The sequence below is a fragment of the Callospermophilus lateralis genome, chromosome 18 (genome assembly GCF_048772815.1).
Source record: "Callospermophilus lateralis isolate mCalLat2 chromosome 18, mCalLat2.hap1, whole genome shotgun sequence".
NCBI classification, from domain to species: domain Eukaryota; kingdom Metazoa; phylum Chordata; class Mammalia; order Rodentia; family Sciuridae; genus Callospermophilus; species Callospermophilus lateralis.
Genome location: NC_135322.1, coordinates 16605298 through 16631027, shown reverse-complemented (window position 1 = coordinate 16631027; position 25730 = coordinate 16605298). Strand labels below are relative to the sequence as shown.

Genomic DNA, 25730 nt, shown 5'->3' with positions numbered 1-25730 from the left:
GTTAGGCCCCTTGGGCTGTAGACAGTTCCCGGCCGAGCGTCTTCGCTTCGGCTGGGCATCACCTTGAGACGTGTTCGGCGCCACAAGTGAGCAGTCCTGTCTCGGAGTGTCGGTCCTAGCCATTACGTAACAAAGGCGCTGTGGCGCGGGGGGTAAGGAGAGGGAAGGGAGGCACTGTAGCGCGCTGCCTCGGGCCGCTGGTGAGAAGGGCGGTGTAGCTGTGTCGGTGGGCGTGACAGGACCTGGGTTTGGAACCGGACTCGGAGCGGTTGTGAGCTCGGGACCGGTACGTGATGGCGTTTGACCGAATTGGATGCAAAGCCTCTTGTGTGAGCGAAGTTGCTGTGGCCGTGGAAGTATGACTGTGACCCCAGTGACATCTGCCGTATAGCCACACCCAACCCAGAGTAGTGAAATGGCCCCTCCAGTCCTCATCTGAGCGCCGGGGAAAAGACTCCCTGCGAAAGGGTTCTGACCTGATCTTGAGATAAGAATGTTAGAATTCTGTCAACGAGTCCCTCCAAGGCTGGCTCTCGGGAGGACTCCCACCAAACCACGTCCAGTTGCGCGGACAGACTCCCACGCCCCCACACTCAGTTCTGGGGATGGAGGTCCAACTGCAGGTTTCAGAACCATAGTGCCTTCCAGGAAGCTATTATGAACTGCAGTCCAGCCCTGGTATATCCGTGACCCCTGCCTTTCATGGATACAGGGAAGGGTTCTGAATTGGGGTGAATAGGTGTAGGCGTGACGGTCGTGGCTCTGTGACCTCATTTAAACAGGCTGGGCTCCAAGAAAGACCTGGATTTTAAGATTTCTTTCTTTCCCAGTTCTGCTGAACTTGTACATGCCTCGAAGGAAAAGGAAAGAATTGCCGTTTACCATTTAAAAGTCAAGGTCAAGGCGAATAGTTTCCCCTTGTTCTGTGAAATGCATTTTTATTTTTTTAGGACATAGGAACATTTGCTCCCTTCTCTCTCTTTTATTTATTTTTGAGGTACTGTGGTCTCTTCTCTTTAAAAGTTATCTTCATTGAACTGCTACCTAGGCTGGCTCCCTAGTGCCTCTGTGCCGGTATCCATTTGGAATGCTTTCAGTACTTATGTCAGATTTATTTTTTTTAAGTATTTTTAGTTGTAGATGGACATAATATCTTTTATTTTGTTTGTTTGTTTTTTATGTGTTGCTGAGGATTGAACCCAGTGCTTCACACATTTTAGGCAAGTGCTCTACCACTGAGCTTACACCAGCCTTGTGAGCTTTATTTTTATAATTATGAAGCTCTTAGAATAATGTGTGATACTTCATAAGTAGATAATAAACATTAGCTCGAACAAAAATCCTTTTTAAAATATGTATATATATATTTAAATCTTTATTTTTTAGTTTTAGGTGGACACAATATCTTTATTTTATTTTTATGTAGTGCTGAGAATCGAACCCAGTGCCTCATGCATGCTAGGTGATTGTGCTGCCACTTAAGCCACATCCCCAGCCCTGTATATATTTTTTAGTTGTTAATGGAACTTTTATTTATTTATATGTGGTGCTGAGAATCGAATCCAGTGCTTCACATATGCTAGGCAAGTGCTCTACATCTGTGCTACAACCCTAGCCCTAGAATAAGAATTATTTTTTTAAATTTTTTTTAGTTGTTGATGGACCTTTATTTTATTCATTTATTTATATGCAGTGCTGAGAATCGAACCCAGTGCCTCACACATGTGCTCTTCCACTGAGCCACAACTTCAGCCCTGAACAAGAATTCTTAACCAGGGTAATTTGAAACTATTTAGGTCTTTCAGCAGACTAAACACCCTGTGAAATTGTATGTAAAAATTTTTTGTAGATACTCGTTAATATGCCATTCTTCTGGAGACAAATTCTGTAATTTAATAAGGTTAACATGACCCCAAAAGATACACATTCATTGCCGTAAAATTAAAGACTGTAATATCTGAGAATATTTAATTTTTTTGGTACTAGGGATTGAACGCAGGGGCTCATGCCATGGATGCTGGCCAAGTAGTCTAGCACTGAGCTGCATCCTAAGCACACTTTTTTTTTTTTTTTTTTTTTTTTTTTAGAACCAGGATTGAACCCAGGTGTGCTTAACCACAAGAGACACATTCCCAGCCCTATTTTGTATTTTATTTAGAGACAGGTTAGGCCCTCGATAAATTGCTGAGTCTCTCTTTGAACTCGTGATTCTCCTGCCTCAGCATCCGAGCATCAGGATTAGAGGTGTGAGCCATCATCCCCAGCCCAAGCCCTTTTTAAAAATTTTTATTTTTGAGACAGGGTCTCACTAAGTTGCCTAGGCTGACCCTGAATTTGCTGTCCTCCTTCTTTAGCCTCCTTAGTAGCTGACAAGACAGGCATACTCTCCCACCCTTGGCATGTATTATGTTCTTAATCTCATCCTATAGGGTAGATAGTTATTATTCGACAATTTATCCATGAGGAAGCAGAGACAATGAAGTTGTTAACATGTCCAAATTCTCAGAGCTAATATAAATACATGACCAGTATCACTCTACATCATGTACAACCACAAGGATGAGAAGTTGTACTCCATGTATGTATAATATATGAAAATACACCCTATTGTCATGTGTCGTGTATATGTTGGTTTGTTTTTTTTTTTTTTTTTTTTTGTACCAGGGATTGAACTCAGGGGCACAGGATCACTGAGCCACATCCCCAGCCCTATTTTGTATTTTATTTAGAGAGAGGGTCTCACTGAGTTGCTTAGTGCCCTGCTTTTGCTGTGGCTGGCTTTGAACTTGTGATCCTCCTGCCTGGGATGTATATCTAAAAAGAATATTCAGGTGGTGCATGTTCACAATCCTAGAGGCTGGGGAGGCTGAGATAGGAGGATTGCAAGTTCAAAGCCAGCCTCAGTAATTTAGTGAGGCCCTAAGCCACTCAACAGGACCCTGTCTCTAAATAAAATATAAAAAAAGGATTGGGGATGTGGCTCAGTGCTTAAGCACTCCTGGGTTCACTCTCCAGTACAAAAATAAAATAAAATAAAAATACAAAAAATAACCGTCAGAGCTTAGACTCATATCCTGAATGCTGACAAGAAAGCCTGTTTTTGATATATGAGAGTTTTCCACCTCCTGACATTGTGCATATTCTTTGTGTGTGTGTGTGTGTGCGCGCGCGTGTGCGCACGCACATATTCTTTTTAGTCTGTCTATCATACCTAGTAATTTGTCAGGAATATCTTTCTTCATTAGTTAATATGGACCAGAGCCATCATCATTAATAATTGCACAATGTGCTGTTATATCATAAAACATAATTTATTCAACCTGTTGTCTATCATTAGGTGATTTTTGTTGTCATAAATTATTCTTTGATAACTTCCTTTCATATACATCTTTGTTTTCTTTTACATACCTTTCATAAGGATAAATTTCTTTTTTCTTTCTTTTTTTTTAAACTATTGAGCCATACCCCAGCTCTTTTTATTTTTTATTTTAGACAGGGTCTCACTGTGTTGCTGAGGCTGGCTTCAAACTTAAAATCCTCCCATCTCAGCCTCCCAAATTGCTGGGATTACAGGTGTGCACTGCTTCACCCAGCTGTGCCTTAAAGTTTTTATCCTCAGCTATGGATGCAGAGTGAGACTAACAGGATGAGATAATTCAGCAGCTCTTTGGAGTGCATCATGACTAAAATGACTCAGAAGAAAGATAAATGTATTAGTCAAGAAATCATGAGAAGCAACATCATTGAAACAAGGCATTAGTTATGGTTAGTCATTCTGTAATAGGCAAAACTCCAATGTATGTAAACAAGCTTAGAAATCATAGTGTAGATGTAGATATTGGGAATTGAAGTAAATACACATACACATAAATGTTTTTGTCCTACCAAAACACAAATACACTACTTATAACTCTTTTATTATCTGGATTCTTCACTCAGTAAAATGTAGTAAGCATATTTAAGTTAAAGATATACATCATCATTTAAAATTATAATAGTTTTGTTTTTTCTTTTTTGCAGGACTGGGTATCGAACTCAGGGCCTCACACCTCCTAGACAAGTGCAGTACTGCTAAGCTGTATTCCCATTCTTTTTTACTCTATAGGTGCTTTATGATTTATTTAATCTATTTCCTACTGAAGGACATTTGGGTTATTTCCAACTTTTTCCCATTAGAAACAATGTCACTGTACTTTTACGTACACCTTTGACCATGTGTATAATTATTTTCTTTAATCCCCCAAATAGAATTTCTGAGTCAGAGGGTTTGCATGGTTTAAGCACTGCTTGTACATATTGTACATACTTGTAAGTTAAGTCTATAGCATACTAGTTAGAATGTTCATTTTCTCACATACTTGATAATATGGGCATCAGTACTAAAGTGAGGTTTACTTTCTTTTGGTGATTTTTAATTTAAGAGAATCATGCATGCCAGGCTTCTCACACTGGAATTGAAATTCTGTATTTCAGAGGCTAGAGTTTAATGAAAGCTGGCTTTTGGTTAGAAAAATAAGGATTTCAAATGCAGCTTTGCTATTTCTAAATTGAATTTCTCCCAGTGGTTTCAAATTTTCTGATTTATTGAATGGATAGAATATCATACTAAAGGGTTGGGGTTATGGCTCAAAGATAGAGCACTTGCTTAGTATGTGTGAGGCACTGGATTCGATTCTCAGCACCATATATGAATAATGAATAAAATAAAGGTCCATCAAAAACAAAAAAAATATATTTTTAAAAAGAATATCATACTAAATAGCAGTCCTGAAGATTCAGTTAAAACACCCATTACTTAGAAGTTTAGTTTTGTTTTAACCAAGGAGAAACCCTATGGCACTTTGCCACTGAGCTGCATCCCCAGTCCTTTCTATTTTTTATTTTGAGGCAGAGTCTCACTAAAGTTGCCCAAACTGGACTTGAACTTGTGATTCTCCTCCCAAATAACTGGGATTACAGGCATCTGTCACCACCCTTGTTGGAAGTTCTTTTTTTTTTTTTTTTTTTTTTTTTTTAAAGTAGAAGGCTTTATTAAAGGACAGCAGAAAAGACTTCTCCCTGGAGGAAGAAGGGGACCGGAAAGCGGAAGTTCTTGATAAGTGGATATGTTTTATTGTCTAGTTAGAACAACCATATGATCCAGTATTCCTACCAGAGGGTATATATCCAAAGGAAATGAAATTAGTATGTCATAGAAACACTCGTGCTCCCATGTTCATTGCAGCATAATTTACCATAGCCAAGATATAAAGTCAATCTAAATGTCCATCATCTAATAAATGGGTAAATAATACATACATATGCACAGTGGAATATTATTCAATCATAAAAATTTAAATCTTCTCACTTGCAACAACATGGATGGAACTGGAGATCATATATTAAGTGAAATAATCCGTGCACAGAAAGATTACTTTCATGATCTTACACACATGGCATTTTAAAAAGCTGATCTCATAGAAATTGAGAATACAGAGGTGGTCACTAGAAGATTGGGAGTGGGAAGGGACCGGAAAATATTGACTAATGGGCTCTGAGTTACAGTTAGATAGGAGCAGAAGTTCTGGTGTGACTTTGGATAACAATAATGTACTATAGATTTCAAAAAGATAAAAAAAGGATTTTGAAAGTTTTCACCATGAAGAAATGATGTATACTTAAAAGACAAATATGCTTAATATGTTTTAACCTTTGTGTAAAGCAAACATGTATCAAAACATAACATGGTACCTCATTGATATATACAATTTGCAAGTTTTGTGTATCAATTAATAAAATAATATGCCAGGTACAGTGGTGCATGCCTGTAATCCCAGAAGCTCAGGAGACAGAGGCAGTAGGATTGTGACTTCAAAGCCAACCTCAGCAAAAAGCAAGGTGCTAAAGCAACTCAGTGAGACCCTGTTTCTAAATAGAATACAAAACAAGGCTGGGGGTGTGACTCAGTGATCAAGAGCCTCTGAGTTCAATTCCTAGTACCAATATACACACACACACACACACACACACACACACGTGTGTGTGTGTCTAGTCAAAAAATAGGGATAATAAAGATCATTAAATGTTTAGTACTTCAAGACATGAGCCCAAGTCTTTTGAATGAAGAAGAAACAAGACCTATAACTTTGCATTGCCAACTAATTAAACCATCTCAGCCTGGTGGGCATCCTTAGTCTCCCAAAGACCTATTAAAAACTAAGAAAGTTAAGATTTTTCCCCTTCATTATGATCCACCCTGACCTCATTTTTAGATCATTTCAACTTTTTCTTCTCAGTTACAATCTTTCCTCCAAATCTGGATCCTAAAAGGATTTGTAAATGCCACTGTCCAGCTTCAACAACTAGAGGTAAAGGAAATATTGTAAGGAAATGCTGATTTTTTCCATCTTCTTATTTGTCAGATTTTGTCAGCTTTTGTTGTTGTTATTATTATTATTATTATTACTGAATTTCTCTTTTTATATCTCGTGAATCCAAGCAGGGTTGTCAGATTTTGAAGGAGACTCTGGTTTAGATCATGTGGCCTCTTATCAGCCATGAAATTTAAGAGGGATTAGATTTATCTAGACTTTCTCAGTTCTCCTTGTAAGTGTATATCTGTGTGTGATGGAGAGATCAGAAGAGGGAAAAAGTCATAGTAACTCACATCATTTGGGGAGTTCTAGGATGTATCTCAGCTCATGGCCTTGTTTTCCTCCTCCTAGTTCTGGCCTCTGTGGATTCTACTCCCCTGGCAAACAAACCCCAAAGAGGACTTACCATTTCTTGAATTACTAAATCATGGCCCGGGTAAGTTACTGCTTATTTCTCTTTCTGGAAATATTACAATGTTCAGATCCTGTGAACATTTCTTTTCTAAAACTTCCCACCTATCAAAGCCACATCCAGGAACTTTCTCCTAGTTCTAAATTCAGTGAGGGATGAAGCTAAATATCACAATGCTATGAAACCTCTTTTCCCAATCATTGTGTATTCATCAAACAAATCCTTTAGTATCTCCTGTATGTGTCAGTCTTCTGCTAAAAGCTGTGATGACATAGAAATGAAGTTGCTCACAGGAGATATTTTACCATCCCTTCTGAGTTGATGAGAGAAGATAGGTCCATTTAACCGCTTGTAGGAAAATTATGAACTTTTCTATTCTTGAGTTTTCCAAGTATATAAGATTTGCTGTTGTTTGGCTTCATCCTCAGTATGTGGGGAGGCACACTAGGGGCTGGGGTTGTGGCTCAGTGGTAAAGTGCTTGCCTAGCATGCACGAGGCACTGGGTTCAATTCTCAGTACCATATTAAAAAAATAAAGATATTGTGTCCACTTACAACTAAAAAATAAATATTAAAAAAAAGAGTTGCACACTAATGGCCAGGCGCAGTGGCACACACCTGTAATGCCAGCAGCAAGGAAGGCTGAGACAGGAGGATCGTGAGTTCAAGCCTAGCCTCAGCAACTTAGCAAGACTTCCACAACTTAGTGAGACCCTGTGTTAAAATAAAAAATAAGGATTGGGGATGTGGCTAAGTGGTAGTGCACTCACCTGGCATGCGCGGGGTGCTGAGTTCGATCCTCAATACCACATAAAAATAAATTAAAGATATTGTGTCCACCTCAAACTAAAAAATAAATATTTAAAAAATAAATAAAAAATAAAAAGGGGCTGGGAATGTGACTCAGCTATAAAGGGCCCCTGCATTCAATCCCTAGTACCGAATCTGTCATGCCAGGCATGGTGTAATCCCAGTAGCTCAGGAGACTAAGGCAGGAGGCAGCAAGTTCAAAGCCAGCCTCAACAATTTATCGAGGTCCTAAGTAACTTAGCAGGACACTGTCAAAATAAAAAATAAAATAAAATAAAGCTGTGGTGCCATGGTTAAATGCCCCACAAGGGTTCAATCCCTGGTTAAAAAAGAAAAAAAATTGTAACAAGGAAAAATTATTAATAATTGTCATATATTCTGATTTTGAATATAAACAGAAGAAATTCTTTAACTGGACTCAGAACCTTTTCTTTTTCTTTTTTGTACTGGAGATTGATCCCAGGGTGCTTAACCACTGAGCTACATTTTCAGCCATTTTTATTTTTATTTATTTATTTTGGTATCAGGGATTGAACTCAGGGACTCTCAACCACTGAGCCACATCCCCAGCCCTATCTCACTAAGTTGCTTAGAACCTCGCTTTTTTGAAGCTGGCTTTGAACTCTCAATCTTTGTGCTTTAGCCTCCTGAGCCACTGGGATTACAGGCATGCGCCACTGCACCCAGCCTTCCAGTCCTTTTTTTATTTCACTTTGAGACAGGGTCTTGTTCAATTGCTTAGGACCTCGCTAAGTTGCTGAATCTGGCTTTGAACTCATGATCTCCTGCCTCAGCCTTCCAAGCCTCTGGGATTACAGATCCCTTTTCTAAGACAGAGAATAGAGAGGTTTTGTTTGTTTGTTTGTTGTTTTTGGTTTTAATCTGTTATTTAAGGAGGGGGGATAGAAGAACTCATGTTTTTGAGAACTTATGATGCAGACATATAGCAAGCAGTTATTTATATACAGTATAACATTTACTTGAGGCTCAGGTATCATTTAATAGGAAACCCCCCAAACACACCTGTTTAGATTATTGAGGTATACCAGTGTGTAAGAGGCTTATCTGTAGCAACAGGATTTTTAAAAAATACCTTTATTTAATTGTTTATGTGCTCTACTAATGAGCTCCAACCCCAGCCTTGTAGTAGCAACAGGATTCTTCAGGACCAGGTAGGTACTCCGCTTCAGGCACACTCATTTCCGAACTGGGTGTATTAACAACTTTCCAGCTTTCAAGACTGTTTCCTCGCCATCATAGTCCATTTCCTGCAAGATTTTTTTTCGTATCAATTATATGACAAACAATGTTTGTCATTTCAGGGATCAGTGATGTTCAGTGATGTATCTATAGTCTTCTCACAGGAAGAGTGGGAATACTTGGACTTGGAACAGAGGGACTTATACAAAGATGTGATGCTGGAAAACTATAGCAACTTTGTCTCACTAGGTAAGGTTCTCTACCTTTATATTAAGTGTCTTCTGTTAACATCAGCTTTTTCCTCTGAAAATTTCAAGAATTATCTTTCAAGCTGGATGTAGTGGTGCATGCCTGATGACCCTGAGGCAAAAATCTTAAGTTTGAGGCCAGCCTCAGCAATTTAGCAAGAATCTGCCTTAAAATAAAACAAAAAAGAGTCGGGCTGTATCTCAGAGGCAGAGCACTTGTCTAACATGCATAAGGCTCAGATTTAATCTCTGGGTTTAAACCCTAGTACCAAAAAAAAAAAAAAGAGAAGACTATCTTTCAAGAAACTAATTTAGGGGCTGGTGTTATAGCTCAGTGGTAGAGTTCTTGCCTCGCTCATGTGAAGCACTGTGTTCTATCATCAGCACTACATAAAAATAAATAAAGATATTGTGTCCATCTTAAAAAAAAAACTAACTGAATTTCTTCTGTTTTTTTTTAAATTTTTAGTTGTTGATGGGTCTTTATTTTATTCATTTATTTATAATTGATGTTGAGAATTGAACCTAGTGCCTGGCATGATAGGCAAGTGCTCTTCCACTGAGCCAAAACTCCAGCCCTCCTCCCTGTTTTTAAAGGAAAGGTTTCAGTTTATTTCATTGGAAGTGAGCATCTTCATTAAGTATATTCATCTTCCCTATCATTTTTGTTTTTTAATTAAAAAAATTTTTTACATGTAGATGGACACAATACCTTTATTTTATTTATTTATTTGTGTGGTGCTGAGGATCGAACCCAGGGCCTTGTACTGCTAGGCAAGCACTCTACCACTGAGCCACAGCCTGAGCCCTGATCCCCAGCTCTTTCTATGTTTTGAGACAGGGTTTTCTGTTGCCCAGGCTGGGCTGACACTTGTGATCCTCCTTCCTCAGCCTCCCAAGAGACTGAGATTACAGGTATATGCTATGCTTGGCTTCCCTGTCCTTCAAATCTAGGTGATTTATCAGTGTCAATGAAAATATTTCACTTTGTTTTTGAACTCAGAATTGCTTTAGATATTTTGTTAATATACCTGTAAGAAGAATAACTAGACCCTGTGTCTTGATTTTTCTCTATCAAAAGAAAACATAATTTACATAGTGGTAAATTGGATCACCAAGATTTATTTACAGGGGCCGGGGATGTGGCTCAAGCAGTAGCGCTCTTGCCTGGCATGCGTGTGGCCCGGGTTCGATCCTTAGCACCACATATAAACAAAGGTGTTGTGTCCGCTGAAAACTGAGAAATAAGTATTAAAAAAAATTCTCTCTCTCTCTCTCTCTTTAAAAAAATATTTAAGATATTTCAAGAGGGCTGGGGATGTGGCTCAAGTGGTAGCGCACTCGCCTGTCATGCGTGTGGCCTGGGTTCGATCCTCAGCACCACATACAGACAAAGATGTTGTGTCCACCAATAGCTAAATAAATATATTTAAAAAAAAAAAAAAAAAGATAACTCAAGATATTTCAAGATAATTCAAGATAACTCATTCCTTTTATAAATAAACATTCAGTTTTACCTACTTTTATGACTGAAAATTAAAAATCTAAGAACTTTGCAATTAATGTTGTATGAATATCCTAATAAATCACAATTAATGTCTCCTAGGAAGCTTCTTGTTTTCTTCTCTGCAAAATAACAATAACTGATGACTAATATTTAGGTATAAGTATATATTCATGTAAAATTCACAATAATTCTGTAAGGAGGCGGTATTAACACTAATTTATTTTATTTAAATATCTATTTTTGTTGTAGTTGGACACAATACCTTTATTTAGTCACTTATCTTATGTGGTGCTGAGGATTGAACCCAGGGCCTCCCATGCACTAGGCAAGCCACAACTCCAGCCCCAATAACACTAATTTATAATAAGGAAAAAGAAATGTAGAAGTAACATGCCCAGGGTCACACAGCTGGGAGGTGAAAGAGGCAGGATTTGAACCGTGTGATCTATGATCTCAGCCATTGATTTCCTCTGAAGAAGGAACATATATATGAATACAGATTTGTAAAAGATCTTTTCCCTCCCTGTGTAATCTCTATTAACTGTGTAACCTTAATGTGAATTTTTTTGTTTTGATACCGGGGAATGAACTCAGGGGCACTTGACTACTGAGCCAGATCCTCAGCCCTGTTTGTGTAATTTATTAGAGACAGGATCTCACTGAGTTGCTTAGTGCCTCGCTAAATTGCTGAGACTGTCTTTGAACTCACGATCCTCCTGTCTCAGCCTCCTGAGCCACTGGTATTACAGGTATGCAACACTGCGTCTGGATTAATGTGATTTAAAAAAAAAAAATTTTTGTAGTTGTAGATGGATAGAATGTCTTTATTTTATTTGTATATGGTGCTAAGGATCGAACTCAGTGCCTCACACATGCTAGGCAACTGTTCTGCCACTGAGCTACAGCCTCAGCTTGTGAATCAGGCTCTTGGTTGCATGCAAGGGAAGCACACTACCAACTGAGCTATATTCCCAGCCCCCCCACCAATTACCATTTTAACCTGTAGTTTATTACACATTTAGCTAGGATAAACCAAAGTAATTTTGAATTTACGTTTTATTTCCATATCACTTTGTTTCCTTTCTTCTAAGCAGGGTGCTTCATTTCTAAACCAGATGTGATTTCCTTATTGGAACAAGGAAAAGATCCCTGGAAAATTATGAAGAAAGGAAAAAGACAATATTTAGGTAAGTGAGGACCAGTTACTGTGGGAAGGTAACCCGCTAGATGGGAAGGAGCCACACCCTTTTGTGATGTTGTTTAAAGCCCTCTTTAAATGTCTAATCCCCAAGGAAAAATGCCCGAGACCTGGGGAGAAAATTAAGGTCAAAGCTGGGGATACTAAAAGAACTACTTTATCCACTTACCACTCTTTTTCTGTTCTTTCAGTTTTTCTTGTGTCCTCACTACTGACAGCCATTCTATATTTTGAATCTGTTTCTTTCTTCTTTTACATTAGTGGATGGGTAGGTGAATAAATAGATAACCTCTGAGCTGGGCACTATTATAGGTGCTGTCAGTACTGTGGTAAACAAAACCAATAAAGTCCTTGTCCCTTTGGAGTTTACCTGGGAATAAGAGAAACCTAGTTACTATAATTAAATAGAAATATAATGTCAGCATAACCCACTTGAATCAAATGTATGAAATATGATATGTCAAGAGCTTTGTAATGTTTTGAACAACTAATAAAAAAAAAGAGAGGTAAAAAAAAGAAATGACAGCTATAAAGAGATTGCTATGAAGAAAAGTAAGCGAAGTAAGAGGCTAGAGAATGATATGGGATGAAAGCTATTTTATTTAAAAAATTTTTTTTGTAGTTGTAGATGGACAGAATGCCTTCATTTTATTTGTTAATTTTTATGTGGTACTGAGGATGGAACCTGGTGCCTCACGCATGCTAGGCAAGCGCTTTGCTGTGCTTCAGCCCCAGCCCCATGAAAGGCTATTTTAGTTATGATGAAGAAAACTTTTTTTCAACTTTTCTCATTAATTTGTGAAAATATATATGCTTGCTGTTATAATATTATGTTTTATCAGCAACTAAAGTTTCATGTGAATTACACTAGAAGATAGACCCCCAGATTATAGAATATCATTCTTATTTTCTTTAATTTATCTACCTTCAAATTAAGAAGAAACTTAGATGTAATAGACTATAGGGACAATAATCCCTTGGTTTAGCTTCTACCTCTGACCTATTTTCATCTCTCATTATACCTTTTGTTAAAAAAAATTCCTTAAAATTTTGTGTAGAGATACATATTATGTATTTTGTTCTCTGTATATTCAGGTCTGACTGAGAAGAATCATTTTAGGCTAACAGCTCTAGTTTTGTAATAATAAGTAATTTTAGTGCCTACATTATTTCCTTTCTACCAAAAAAAAAGTACCCTGCCCCCCATCCTAACCTATTTTCTTATTCAAATTCAGGTAGTAAAATGACATTTACAAGTATTAACATTCAAAGAAAATGAAATGCAGAGATTTCAAGTGAATATGTTATCAGTTTAGTCAGAAAGCATTTAGCCCAAATAATAATTGTCTCACAGTTAGACATCTTCAATGAGTATGTTCTTTTTTCTTTCCTTCCCCTTTCCTTTTCTATTCTACCTTTAAGTAAGTTTTGCATGCATACAGAACATTGGACAAACGAGAGAAGTTTTTTTTTTTAATATTTATTTTTTAGGTGTAGATGGACACAACACAATACTTTTATTTTTATGTGGTGCTGGGGATCGAACCTGGGCCTTGCCCGTGCTAGGCGAGTGCTCTACTGCTGAGCCACAATCCCAGCCTCAAGAGAAGGTTTTTTTAGGAGCTGATATTTGAGGAAAGACATAAAGTAAGGGTTTAAGCCATAAAATTTTCTGAGAGAAGATCATTCTGAGCAGATGGAAATGGTCTGGGTAAGAAGTCAGCCTTTTGTGTTTGAGGAATGACATGAAGGCCATTATGGTCAGAGAAGGAGAAGGAAGAGTAACAAGAGATATGAAGTCTGTGTTAGGAAAAGATCAGATAATGTAATCAGAAAAATCAGAAGCCATTGTTTGTATTATAAAATGATCCCTCTGATTGAGTGCAAAAGCCTGAGGGATCAGTATAGAGCCAGTTTCAGTTGTTCAGACTAGACATAATGATTGTTTGGATAAGACTGACAATGATAAGAAGTACTAAGAAGCTGTTAGAAACCAAGTGCGGTGGTGCATGCCTATAATCCCAGCAGCTTGGGAGGCTGAGGCAGTAGGATCCTGAGTTCAAAGCCAGCCTCAGCAAAAGCGAGGTGCTAAGCAACTCAGTGAGACCCTATCTCTAAATAAAAAATACAGAATAGGGCTGGGGATGTAGCTCAGTTGAGTGCCCTAAGTTCAATCTTTGGTGTACTCACCCCACCAATAAAAAGAAAACTGTTAGAGTCATAGCATGTAGAAGGTCCTGCCAGGGCTGCAGTTGTAGTTCAGTGGTAAAGCACTTTCCTCCCTGCCTCCCAAATGTGGACTTTGCCTTGGCCACTTCGCCCTCTTGGTTTAGGAGCTTGAGCCAGGGACAGTGGTGTGCATTCCTTGTATTGTCATTCCTATTCTTCTCTGGAGCTATACATATATACCCTATGATTTCCCCTTTTGTTAGTGGCATATGGCCTAGAAAAGCTGTACAAGAATCCAATGATTAAAAAAAAAAAGGCAAAGTTGACTGTAAGGATACTGACAGAAATGGATTACGAACAAAAGACCAACAGGAATCGGTGATAAAAAGAAAGACTAATGCAATTTTCTCAAAGAATCTCAATTGTTTTTAAAATGGACCTGAAACACCTTCTTTGTAATTGTCTCTGAAACTAGAATTTTGCCTAGAGAGTTTATTTATCTGATATTTACTGGGAAATACATTGTACTTATACTTAAAATGTACTTAATTATGGGGGTGGAGTTGTGGCTCAGTGATAGAATGCTTGCCTGGCACATGTGAGGCACTGGGTTCGAGTCTTAGCACCACATAAAATAATAAATAAAGGTATTGTGTCCATCCACAACTAAAAAAAAAATTTTTAAATGTACTTAGTTAAAGGCTAAAGTTGTGGTGCTAAGAAATATGTTGATAGTTAACATTGAGGATATGGATTAAAAGCAGTGTATTTGATGGTATATTACAGCATATTTGTGTGCTCATGCAAATGATTCTATAGAGGAAATTAATGCAATGGAGAGAGGCATAATTGTGGTAACAATGTCCTTAGGCTGGGGTAGAGGGGAAGAAGGCAATATAGTTATGTTTATAGGTAAATTGGTCATAATATAGTTGTGCATATGGGTAAGTTACATTTTTTATTTCTTGCCTAAGAATTTCACAAGAACTGCAATAAGGTATAAATATGATTTCCTGTCTCAAAAAATCACTAATATGGGGCCGGGACTGTGGCTCATCGATAGAGCACTTGCCTAGCACATGCGAAGCCCTGGGTTTGATCCTCAGCACCACAGGAAAAATAAATAAAATAAAGGTATTGTGCCCAACTACAAGTAAAAAATATTTTTTAAAAATCACTAATATGTTTCCAGAAAATATTGAAATAGTCTTGCCTATGAGAGAAAGGAAGAGACCTGAGTAAGAGGAGGAAAGAAGGAAACCAGTTGAATATTTGTGAAATGAATGAGTAATAAACTTAAGGGGAAATTGAGTAAATAAAATTCTTCAGTAACTTTGCCATAATGTAGAGACAAAAAATAACACATAGCCATGTGAAGGAGTAAATGGGTAGTACAGAGAATACTGCATAGATAAGGACATATGCAGCCACCTTCTTCCATTTATTTATTTAGCTGAGCAAACTTGAATGAATGAAGAGAGAATTTAATCATTACAGGAAAGTATGAGAGACTAGGGGCAGACAAATCTATTCAGAATAACTGTATAACTATGGGGAATTAAATGAGTAAAATTATGTGTTATGGATTCATTACTTAATAGAGAGTAATTAGGATTCTCTCTGCTCTTGAGGAGATTGATGGGTAAAAATAAGAAAAATAGGACTGGGGCTAAAGGCCACTGGTAATGCAATTGCCCATCATGTATAAGGCAAAATTTAGTGAGTATATGTGTTAAAAAGTAGGATATGTTATAAAGGCAAGAAATAAAGAATGACAGCATAGACTTAGGTACTAAGTAGGGTAGATCTCAAAGGAAGTGACTTTTAATCTAAGAGCTTAGGACGAGAAGGAGCCAGCCATGCAAAGAGCTCCATCAGGAAATTTGTGGGAGATGGAGCAGACTGTGCAAATTCCTGAGAGATGAAAGGAAGTTGGGAGATGTCGTAATGTCCAAAAGGAAGCCTTTCCAGGTAGCAATAAAGGGAACAGAGGTTTAAGATATATGTAGGTAAATGGCCTTGTTAACCACAATGAGCTTAATTTTAATTTTAAGAATAGACATTTTTTAAAAGAAAAAATTAAGTATGGATTCCTAATGTTTCATCTCTTTCAGAATCATTGTGTGGAGAATAGTAAATATTCCTCTGGGAATATAGAATCTGATGCACATGGTTTGGGTGGTATTTAAGCCTCAGTATTTGTAATAAGCTCCCCAGGAATTCTGATTCACACCTCAACTTGAAAATCACTGGCTTAAATGCTTAACCATTAGTCTTCCTGTCTTATATGAACTCTCATTTTCCTGGTGTTCCTTTTTGCATTTTTTGCTTTTTTTCCCCCATATTATTTAGAGTTTGAGTATTACTTTTGTCTTGTTTCCACTGTCGAAACTTTACTTCTTTTTTTTAATACTTTTTTTTAAGTTGTAGTTAGATACAATGCCTTTATTTTTATTTATTTTTATATGGCGCTGAGGATCGAACCCAGTGCCTCACCCATGCTAGGTGAGCACTCTACCACTGAGCCACAGTCCCAGCCCCAAAACTTTACTTCTTTTAGAAAGAGAAAACAGTATGTATGTGCTTTTGTTTTTTCTTTTAGATTTGGAGACTAGGTGTGAGACCAAGAAATTATCTTCAGAAAATGACATTTGTGAAATAAATTTATCCCAGTGGAAGCTAATGGAAAGAATTAAAAACCATGGCCTTAAGGGCCTCATTTTAAAAAATGATTGGGAATCCAAAAGAAAATTTGAAGGACAAGAGGGACCTCAAGAGGGATACTTCAGTCAAGTGAAACTCACATCTGAAAAAGTATCCTCTTATCAGAAGCGCACATCTGTGACTCCACGTCAGAGAATTCAATTAGTGGAGAAACCCTATGAATGTAAGGAATGTGGGAAGGCTTTTAAAGTACGCCAGCAACTTACTTTCCATCACAGAATTCATACTGGTGAAAAACCCTATGAATGTAAGGAATGTGGGATGACCTTTAGACAAACTGCACACCTTACTCGACATCAGAGACTTCATTCTGGAGAAAAACTCTATGAATGCAAGGATTGTGGGGAAGCTTTCATGTGTGGCCCAGATCTTCGAGTACATCAGAAAATTCATATTGGTGAGAAGCCCTATGAATGTAAAGAATGTGGGAAAGCCTTCAGAGTTCGAGGACAACTTACTCTCCATCAGAGGATTCATACTGGTGAGAAACCCTATGTATGTAAAGAATGTGGGAAGGCCTTTAGACAGTATGCACACCTTACTCGACATCAAAAGCTTAATATTGCTGACAGACTGTATGAATGTAAAGAATGTGGGAAGGACTTTTTGTGTGGCTCTGGACTTAGAGTACATCACAAACTTCATACTGGTGAGAAACCCTATGAATGTAAGGAATGTGGGAAGGCTTTTAGAGTGAGACAGCAACTAACACTCCATCAGAGAATTCATACTGGTGAGAAACCCTATGAGTGTAAGGAATGTGGAAAAACCTTTAGTCGTGGTTATCATCTTATTCTCCATCATAGAATTCATACTGGTGAAAAACCTTACGAATGTAAGGAATGCTGGAAGGCCTTTAGTCGTTACTCACAACTTATTTCACATCAGAGTATTCATATTGGTGTTAAACCCTATGATTGTAAGGAATGTGGAAAAGCCTTTAGACTACTTTCACAACTTACACAACATCAGAGTATTCATATTGGTGAGAAACCCTATAAATGTAAGGAATGTGGGAAAGCCTTTAGATTGCGCCAAAAACTTACTCTACATCAAAGCATTCACACTGGTGAAAAACCCTTTGAGTGTAAGGAATGTAGGAAGGCCTTTAGACTCAATTCATCTCTTATCCAACATTTGAGAATTCATTCTGGTGAGAAACCCTATGAATGTAAAGAATGTAAGAAGGCCTTTAGACAACATTCACACCTTACCCATCATCTGAAAATTCATAATGTAAAAATGTAAGAAAATCTTATCAGTACTATGTTGTAGAACATTCTATGAATGTAATAATCTCTTTTGCTTCCTACATGTAGCTGACTTGGCGTAAGGGGTTTTATTACCATTAAAAGGCTATGTTGATATGTTCTACCATCACTTCAGCACATTTGTTGTAACTGATCCTATTAATATAACAATGTGGGAAAGATACTTATCTCTGTCCCATCACTTTTTTCTTTTGTTGGTTATATTGAAGAAAACACAACTGCTCTGGGCGGAAATTTCTTCTTTGTAAAATGATGGTATAAAACTGTAGCAAAAATGGCTGCAAATTCTTGACATTGTTCCCATTAACAGATGGAGTCCATATTTCCTCCCTTGAATATGGGCAGAATCTGTGACTGCTTTGTCCAGTAGAACATAGTAGAAGTACTTCTGTGCCAGTTTCTGGGTCCATGCTTTACTGGTAAGGTTACTTCATCTCTTAAAACACTTTCTCAAGCTCTGAACTGTCATGTAACAAAGTCTAGCAAATGGAGAAGCCCTGAGATTATATATAAAGGGAAAGATACCTGATGAATCCAGTCTTCCAGACATGCCCTTTAAGACACCAGATATTTGAGTGAAAGAGTTTTTGATCCTCTAGACCAGCTGATCACCACTGAGTAACCTCAGCTGATACCATGTGGAATAGAAGACTCAACCAGCTAAGTCCCTGCCCAACTCATGATGCACACAATCATAAAAGAATTTAAAAATTGGCTGTTGTTTTAAGCCACTATATTTTGTTTTATCATTATTCTTAATATTACTCTTTTGAGAATTCTCTTGAAAGACTATGCTCAGTGGTTAAGCACTCCTGGGTTCAATCCCTGGTACCAAAAAAAAAAAAAAAAAAAGACTATAGAAGTAATGAATATAAATATGCCTTCTACCAACATTTATCCCTTATTCTTGTTAAAATACTGAAAGTGAGAAATTATTTTCTAGTTTATTAATAAAACAGGTATTCTACAATCTACATTCTCAAGTCCTAGTTAATATTTAATTAAAGGCTAACAAAAGATAACATAAAAGGAAGCTATTTGTAAATTTAAACTCACCTGTATTATAACTCCTGCATTTTTTGCCCCCTTGGAGATGAGTTTTTTGCCATGCTCCACAGGCTGGTGTCCAAACCGCTGAGCTCAAGTGATCCCAGACTCCCAAGTACTGATTTACAATTGTGTGCCACCATGCCTGCCTACATTGTTTGTTTAGTCACTCCTTTGTAACTTTAAAAAAAAAAAAAAATGCTGGATTATTCTACATAGGCTAGTTCGACTCCCTTCTTATTGGCTTCTGTGTCTTTTTTTTTTTTGACCACTGTAGCCTTTGATTGCTTTTTTCCTAACCAAATGCATTGATCAGCTATGGAGCACACTAGTGCAATATTGATAAATAAAGGGAAAAACTGGAACATTTAAATCTTTCCTTACCTTTATGAACTGCGTTTCAAAACAACCAAAAGTTGGTGAAGGATAGTTTATTAATAGAGAATTCTAGCTGGTAAAGATCAAAGGAATGATAGAATTTGAAAATTTTGCTTATTTATAAAATAATGGGTCTTGGTGGAGACATCCATGGATACAAGACCATGGGTGAAGGATTGATAGAAAGCTTATGATTGGTGGTGCTGAATGGCAGCACCCACTAATCTACATTAACATTTCAAAATTAGATCAGCCAGGCTATGCCTTTCTAGATGTGATACAATCAATATACAAAGTATCTCCTGTGGAATATCCCTCCCCCCTAAAAATTTGCTTCAGAATTACAACTTAGTCTCTGAATCTAATTGCCCATTTACAGGAAACATGGAGAACTAAGGAACAGATTAGTGACAGAAAGAAGCAAATAAAGAAATCCACAATTTGAAAAGTTCCCTGAATTAATGGTCTAATTTCTTAACCAAAATACGTATCAAGAACAAAAAGAACCATAATCCTATGTCAAGAATAATAGACATATCAAGTACAGTGTATGGAACATATTGGTATCCTTGTGTTTTAACATTTTTATTGTACTTGGGATTTGTTTTAATTAGGCATGGTGATAGACATAAAAATTATTGTCTTGAAGAAAGAAGTTTATTCTCAGATCCCTAAAAACAGGTATTCTACTATCTGACAGGAGGCATGGCTTGCATGTACGGCCATATGGGGAAGCACCCAAAGACTTGGGTAAAAGCAGAAATAGAGAGGATAATGCAAGCCCCAAGGCCTTTATTAGTGATTTGTTGTTTATTGTTTTATTTGGGGAGAAGGAATGGGTAAGGCAGGCTAGACACTTGAGTAAGTTTAGGGTGGATAGTTTGATAATTTTGGCAGATTCTGTGCTACAGAGGTGATTACTAGTTGTTCAGTACCTGGCCCTAGGGTAATTTAGGGCTGAGGAGTTTTGATGTGGTGTGTGAGTTTGATAAAGCATGGTTGGGAATATGGGCTCTGGATTGTTTGGTTTGTATATCAAAGATCTACTCACAGGGGAACTATTGCTATCTAAGCATTAGCTAGTCTTGGGAGGAGTCTTCAGGATCAAGGCCTGAACTGCCAGAGCATTAAGGGTACAGAAAATGTAGTCAGTCCAATCCTGATTTGGACAAATTAGTGACAAATGTTTTTATATGTTGTGTAAATATAACCATGGATTATGTATTAAATGTTACTAAGCAATTGTTCATTATGTTAGGCATTATGTTGGCATTATGGGTGTGTGTATAAGTATGTGCTAGAGATCTATACTGAACTATTGAAGGGTAAAATTATGTCATGCCCTATGATTTGCTTTAAAATGTAGTCATGCATCACATAATGATTTTTCAGTCAACAGTGGTCCATAGGGCTGGGGCTGTAGCTCTATGGCAGAGCACTTGCCTCGCATGTGTGAGGCACTTGGTTCGATCCTTAGCACCACATGAAAACAAACAAATAAAATAAAGGCGTTTTGTCCATCTACAAAACAATAAAAAAAAGTTGACCATATGTTCAACATTGATCCCATAAGATATTATCACCTATTATCTTAATGTCATTAATGTAATGTCATTAATGACATAATGTCATTAATGTCATGATATTAATGTAATATCATTACCCATCTTAGGTGTCAAAGTAGACTCTGTGATGTTTGCATAACAATGAAATCACCTAAAGATGCATTCCTTAGAAAGTATCCCTGTAAGTAACTGAAAATATGTGGGAGGAATAGATGAAACAAGATTGGCAAAATGTTGCTGTGTTGTATCTTCATAATAGACACACAGGGTTCATTGTGCTATTTTTACTATCTTTACATATAAATGAAAATTTCCATAATAAAAATTTTAAGGTAGAGAATCAAATCTGAAGTGTTAAAATATTTAGAGATGAATAATAATGTGTTGTCTACAAATAAAAATTTGTGGGAAATCACCAAAGCGCTACTAACAGAAAACCCCAAACAATGCATTTAGAAAACCTGCATTGAGGAACCAGTGTTTGTCTTGTTCACCATCCTTTTCCCATACCTATAATGACTGTCACATAACAGGCAGTTGATATGTAATGGGGAAAAAATAAGCATTAACTTAAGCTAGAAGATTAAAATAAAAGAAAAAAAAAAAACACTAAGGTGTTTGTTACAGTGCATATCTGGAATGTTCCCCAAAGGCTCATGTATTGAAGACTTGATCCCTAGCTGGTGGCAGTATTGGGAGATGGCAAAAACTTTAGGAGGTGGGGCTCAATTGGAGGAAGGAGGTGACTTGTCCTTGAAGGGTAAATATTGTCCTGGCCTCTCTCTGTCTTCTTCACTGCTGCCATGAGGTAAGCAGCTTTGCTCCACTAATGTTCCCTGCCATGATGTACTGCTTCACTACAGGCTCAGAAACAATGGAGCTACCCAGCTGAAACCATGAACCACACTAAGTCTTTCCTCCTTTAAGTTGATTTCCTCAGGTATGCTGTCACAGTGATGAAAAGCTAATGGATACAATAAGTAGTAGGAAATAATTTATATGATAAAAGAAATAAATGGAACAGTTAATAAAGTAGTAGACTCTAACCAAGGGTATTCTCTTTGCAGAGATCATTAATACAGAATTGGCAGTTATTGAGGGGGGAAAAAGATGAATCAGTTACAGCTCTATGAGAAAGGTGAATAGCTAAATATATCAAGGAGATTTAAAAAATTTAAGTTATATGTTAACACATACATATAGTTGCATATGTATAAACAAACAGAGAATGAGTTATCCTAAGAAACCTAAATTATCAAAATTGGCTCAAGATATTACAGAAACCCCGAACAGATCTATAGATGACGGAAAAAAAAATGAAATGTGGTTATGATCTTATTTTTTTTAAAAAAAGAATTAATAGTTTTTCAGGTAATAAATATTTTAAAGAACTAATAATCTCTAGATTATTTTATAATGCAAATATCCCAGTAATAAAAATAGATGAGAGGGCTGGGGTTATAGCTCATTGGTAGAGCACTCACTTGCCTAACACATGCGAGGCCCTGGGTTCGATCCTCAACATCACATAAAATAAAGGTATTGTATCCAACTACAATAAAAATAAGTATTTATCAACAACAAAAAAGATAAGAATACCATCTCAAAAGAAAAATCTGGACCTATTTTACTTAAGATACATGCAGACTATATTAATAAAGTATCAGTAAATTAAATGCAATATCTATTAAAATAATTATAAAATATAAAATAATCTTGCCAGAAATACATAGGGCTCTGACCTTTGTGATTTAATTATGTATTTAGATTTTTTAGGTTTTTTTTTTTTTTTTTTTGTGTGTGTGTGTGTGTGTGAGAGAGAGAGAGAGAGATAGAGATGCTGGGGATTGAACCCAGGGCCTTGTGCATGTAAAGCAAGCACTCTGCCAACTGAGCTATATCCCAAGACCCTAGTTTTTTTTTTTTTTTTTTATTTCTAACTTGAACAATTTAACAATGTTGGACACAAGACATGACCCAGCTCCATTATTTTTTTTTATTGTAGGTAACCGATATTATCCCTTTATTTATTTATTTTTAATGTGTTGGTGAGGATTGAACCCAGTGCCTCACACATGCTAGGCAAACACTCTACCAAATGAGTTAAACCCCAACCCTCTAATGTTTTTTTACATTATTTTCCTAACTATTTTCATTTATCTGAACTTCATCAGCTTTGCTCATACTTGTAATTCCAGCAAGTAGACCTCCTCGAAAGTTCAAGACCAGCCTCAGCAATTTATACATATGAAAACATAGAAATTCAACATGAAAATTTATTGGCCTAGTCTGCTTTGTGCTGCTATAAGAGAATACTGTGGACTGTAATTTGCAATGAATAGGAATTTATTGGCTAATGGTACTGGAGGTTGAAAAGGCCAAGATTGAGGGGCTGGCATCTAATGAGAGCCTTTGTATTCTGTCATCTCATGGTGGAAGGATAAACTGAGGATAAGAGAGCAAGAGGGGTAAGCTTTCCCTTTTATAATAAGAAACCCACTTCTATAACAAACCCATTTTCATGATAATCCTCTCATGAAGGTAGAGGCCTCAGTGGCAAAACACTTGCCTAGCTATGCAAAGCTCTGGGTTCAATCCCCAGTACTGGGGGTGGGGAGAGAAAGAAGAGAAACCCATTTCTTCAACAAATAACCCTCTAAAATATGACATTAATCCATTCATGAAGACAGAGGCCTTATGACATATTCATCTCTTCCAGGTCCCACCTCTTAAGAGTGTCCCACTGGGGATAAAGTTTTCCAACACATGAACTTTGGGGTACACATTCAACCTATAGCACCTTCTACAAATTAAAATGAATATTGTCACAACTCTTTATTTTCAACCAAATCTCTGATGCCACTAAAGATACACCTTAAGATTTGTACTTCCAAGTCTATTTTGCTCTGATTGGGCAGTTGTCACTAATCAATCATTCATCATCTGGAATAATACATCTTTACCACTCAGGATTTCAAATTGTTTGTATTCATAAAGAGTAAAATTAACACAAAAATAATATCTTAAGTAAAATTACTGATATAAGAATAAAATTAGTTTTTGCTTATAGATGGATGTTTGATAACAATTTATAACAATCTGTAACAATTTCATGTTAACAGAGGTTTCTTGGAGACAGCACATTTACTGAAATTTTCTGAAAATATAGTACTTAATAGTATTTGAAGAAAATGTTTTTGTTAAAACAAGCATAGGAGCTCTGCATACCATATTTTGGGGGCAGGAATCACATTAAGTGCCTATAAAAAGATTCATAGACTGTTTCATTTTATCTAAACCAAAAACATCTCAGACTTCATATAGAACTCTTACCTATTCCAGATGTTCTTGGGCAGATGTTGCCATTACTAGAAGTACTTCAAGGATTGAAATGTCTCCATTATGGCAGATCTATGGTTGTATGGCAAAGAAAGCAACTAACATGCTATGTACCCAGCTGCTTGCATTTTTAAAACTTAAATTGGTGCTTTTTTAGGGGATTAAAGGCATGACTCAATGATAGATCCCTTGCCCAACATGCATGTGGCCCTGAGGTTTGATATCCAGCACTCCACAGACTATACAAGGTGCTTTTTCAATGGAATAGAAAACCCATAGGCCCTGTCTGTATATGTATTTAAACCCTTTATTGATAAATATTCTTATTATATACAGTTTTTCACTGTGAAAAATGCCTTACTGAATATCTCTGTGTTTCTTGCTATACATGTGAGTTTTTCTAAGGTGCTTATCAAAAAGCGAGATTACTCTCTCACAATTTATGTTCACTTTCACCTTTGCCAGATATTGCTACAGGAGTAGCATTATGGTAAATTTATAATGCCTTTAACTAGTGAAGCAATTCCTTATATCCATGTCTGGTATGAGTTTTAATATTTTCTTGATTAATAATGAGTTAAGCATCTGTAAACATCTGTTTCATGACTAAACAACTTGCTAATTCACATCTTGCCCATTTAAAAAAAAATTCATGTAAGATTTGTGATATTCTTATCCAGATAGTAATCCTTTACGTGTTATAAGTGATGGATTTAACTGTCTTCCAGGTTATGGCTTATATCTGTATTTATGGTGATTTTGTCAAGTTAAAATTTAAATATGAATGCAATAATAGTTTTCATTATCACAAAAGATTTTCAAAGGTCTAATCTTTTTAATTTTATGTTTTACTAGACTCTTAGTTTTCTAAATAGTTTTGTTAACTGCAAATAGATATAATTTTGTTTTTTCCTGAATATGTATAGTAATTATTTTATTAATCTTATAATAGAACCTTCAGAAAAGGTTTAGAGGGATTATTGATGATAGCAGGCATCTAATTATTTCTCCAAATTTAATGGAAATCACTTAGTGTAATGTTTACTCTAGGTTTAAATAGACTGTTTGTCTCAATTGTTTCTTGAAGACCCTACTTAACTTTTGTTATTAGAAATGCCAATGGAATATTGTCAGATGCCATTTTGGTACAATAATGTTTTTCTCCTTGAATTTGTTAATGTGATCTGTGGTCATTAAGGCAGTATGGTATTATTTAAGAATGAAAGAAACAGAACAATGGATCAAAATAAAGAACCCTAAAAAAGGCCCAACATATATATGTGTGGTCATCTGATTTATAATAAAAGTTCCTCTGCAATGTAGTTTGGAAATGGTGGTCTTTTCAATAAGGAGCATTAGGTCAGTCACATATCCATATGAATGAAAAATTACTTTTTTTTTTTTTTTTTGATTACCAGGATTGAACCCAGGAGCATTTAACCACTGAGCCACATCCCCAGCACCACCACCCACACCCCCGCCCCCCGCCGTTTTGTTTTTTTGTTTTCG

At 36.7% G+C, this 25730-nt stretch overlaps 1 protein-coding gene and 1 pseudogene across 3 annotated transcripts; both read left to right on the top strand.

The window, feature by feature from the left end:
- On the top strand, positions 1-25482 carry Zfp82 (ZFP82 zinc finger protein). 3 transcript variants are annotated; one of them, XM_076837705.2, is made up of 6 exons: positions 16-152; positions 6705-6789; positions 8898-9024; positions 11625-11717; positions 16500-17102; positions 24225-25482. In XM_076837705.2, exons 2-6 carry the CDS (start codon positions 6781-6783, stop codon positions 24353-24355), a joined length of 963 nt encoding a protein of 320 aa, XP_076693820.2. In that variant the 5' UTR covers positions 16-152; positions 6705-6780; the 3' UTR covers positions 24356-25482. The 3 variants fall into 3 exon arrangements, with proteins under 3 accessions (XP_076693819.1, XP_076693820.2, XP_076693818.1); XM_076837704.1 differs by lacking the exon at positions 24225-25482 and having other exon boundaries at positions 1-86; positions 16500-18079; XM_076837703.1 differs by lacking the exon at positions 24225-25482 and having other exon boundaries at positions 16500-18079.
- LOC143384119 (UPF0729 protein C18orf32 homolog pseudogene) lies at positions 13431-14295 on the top strand (annotated as a pseudogene).
- Positions 25483-25730: the final 248 nt, after the last annotated feature.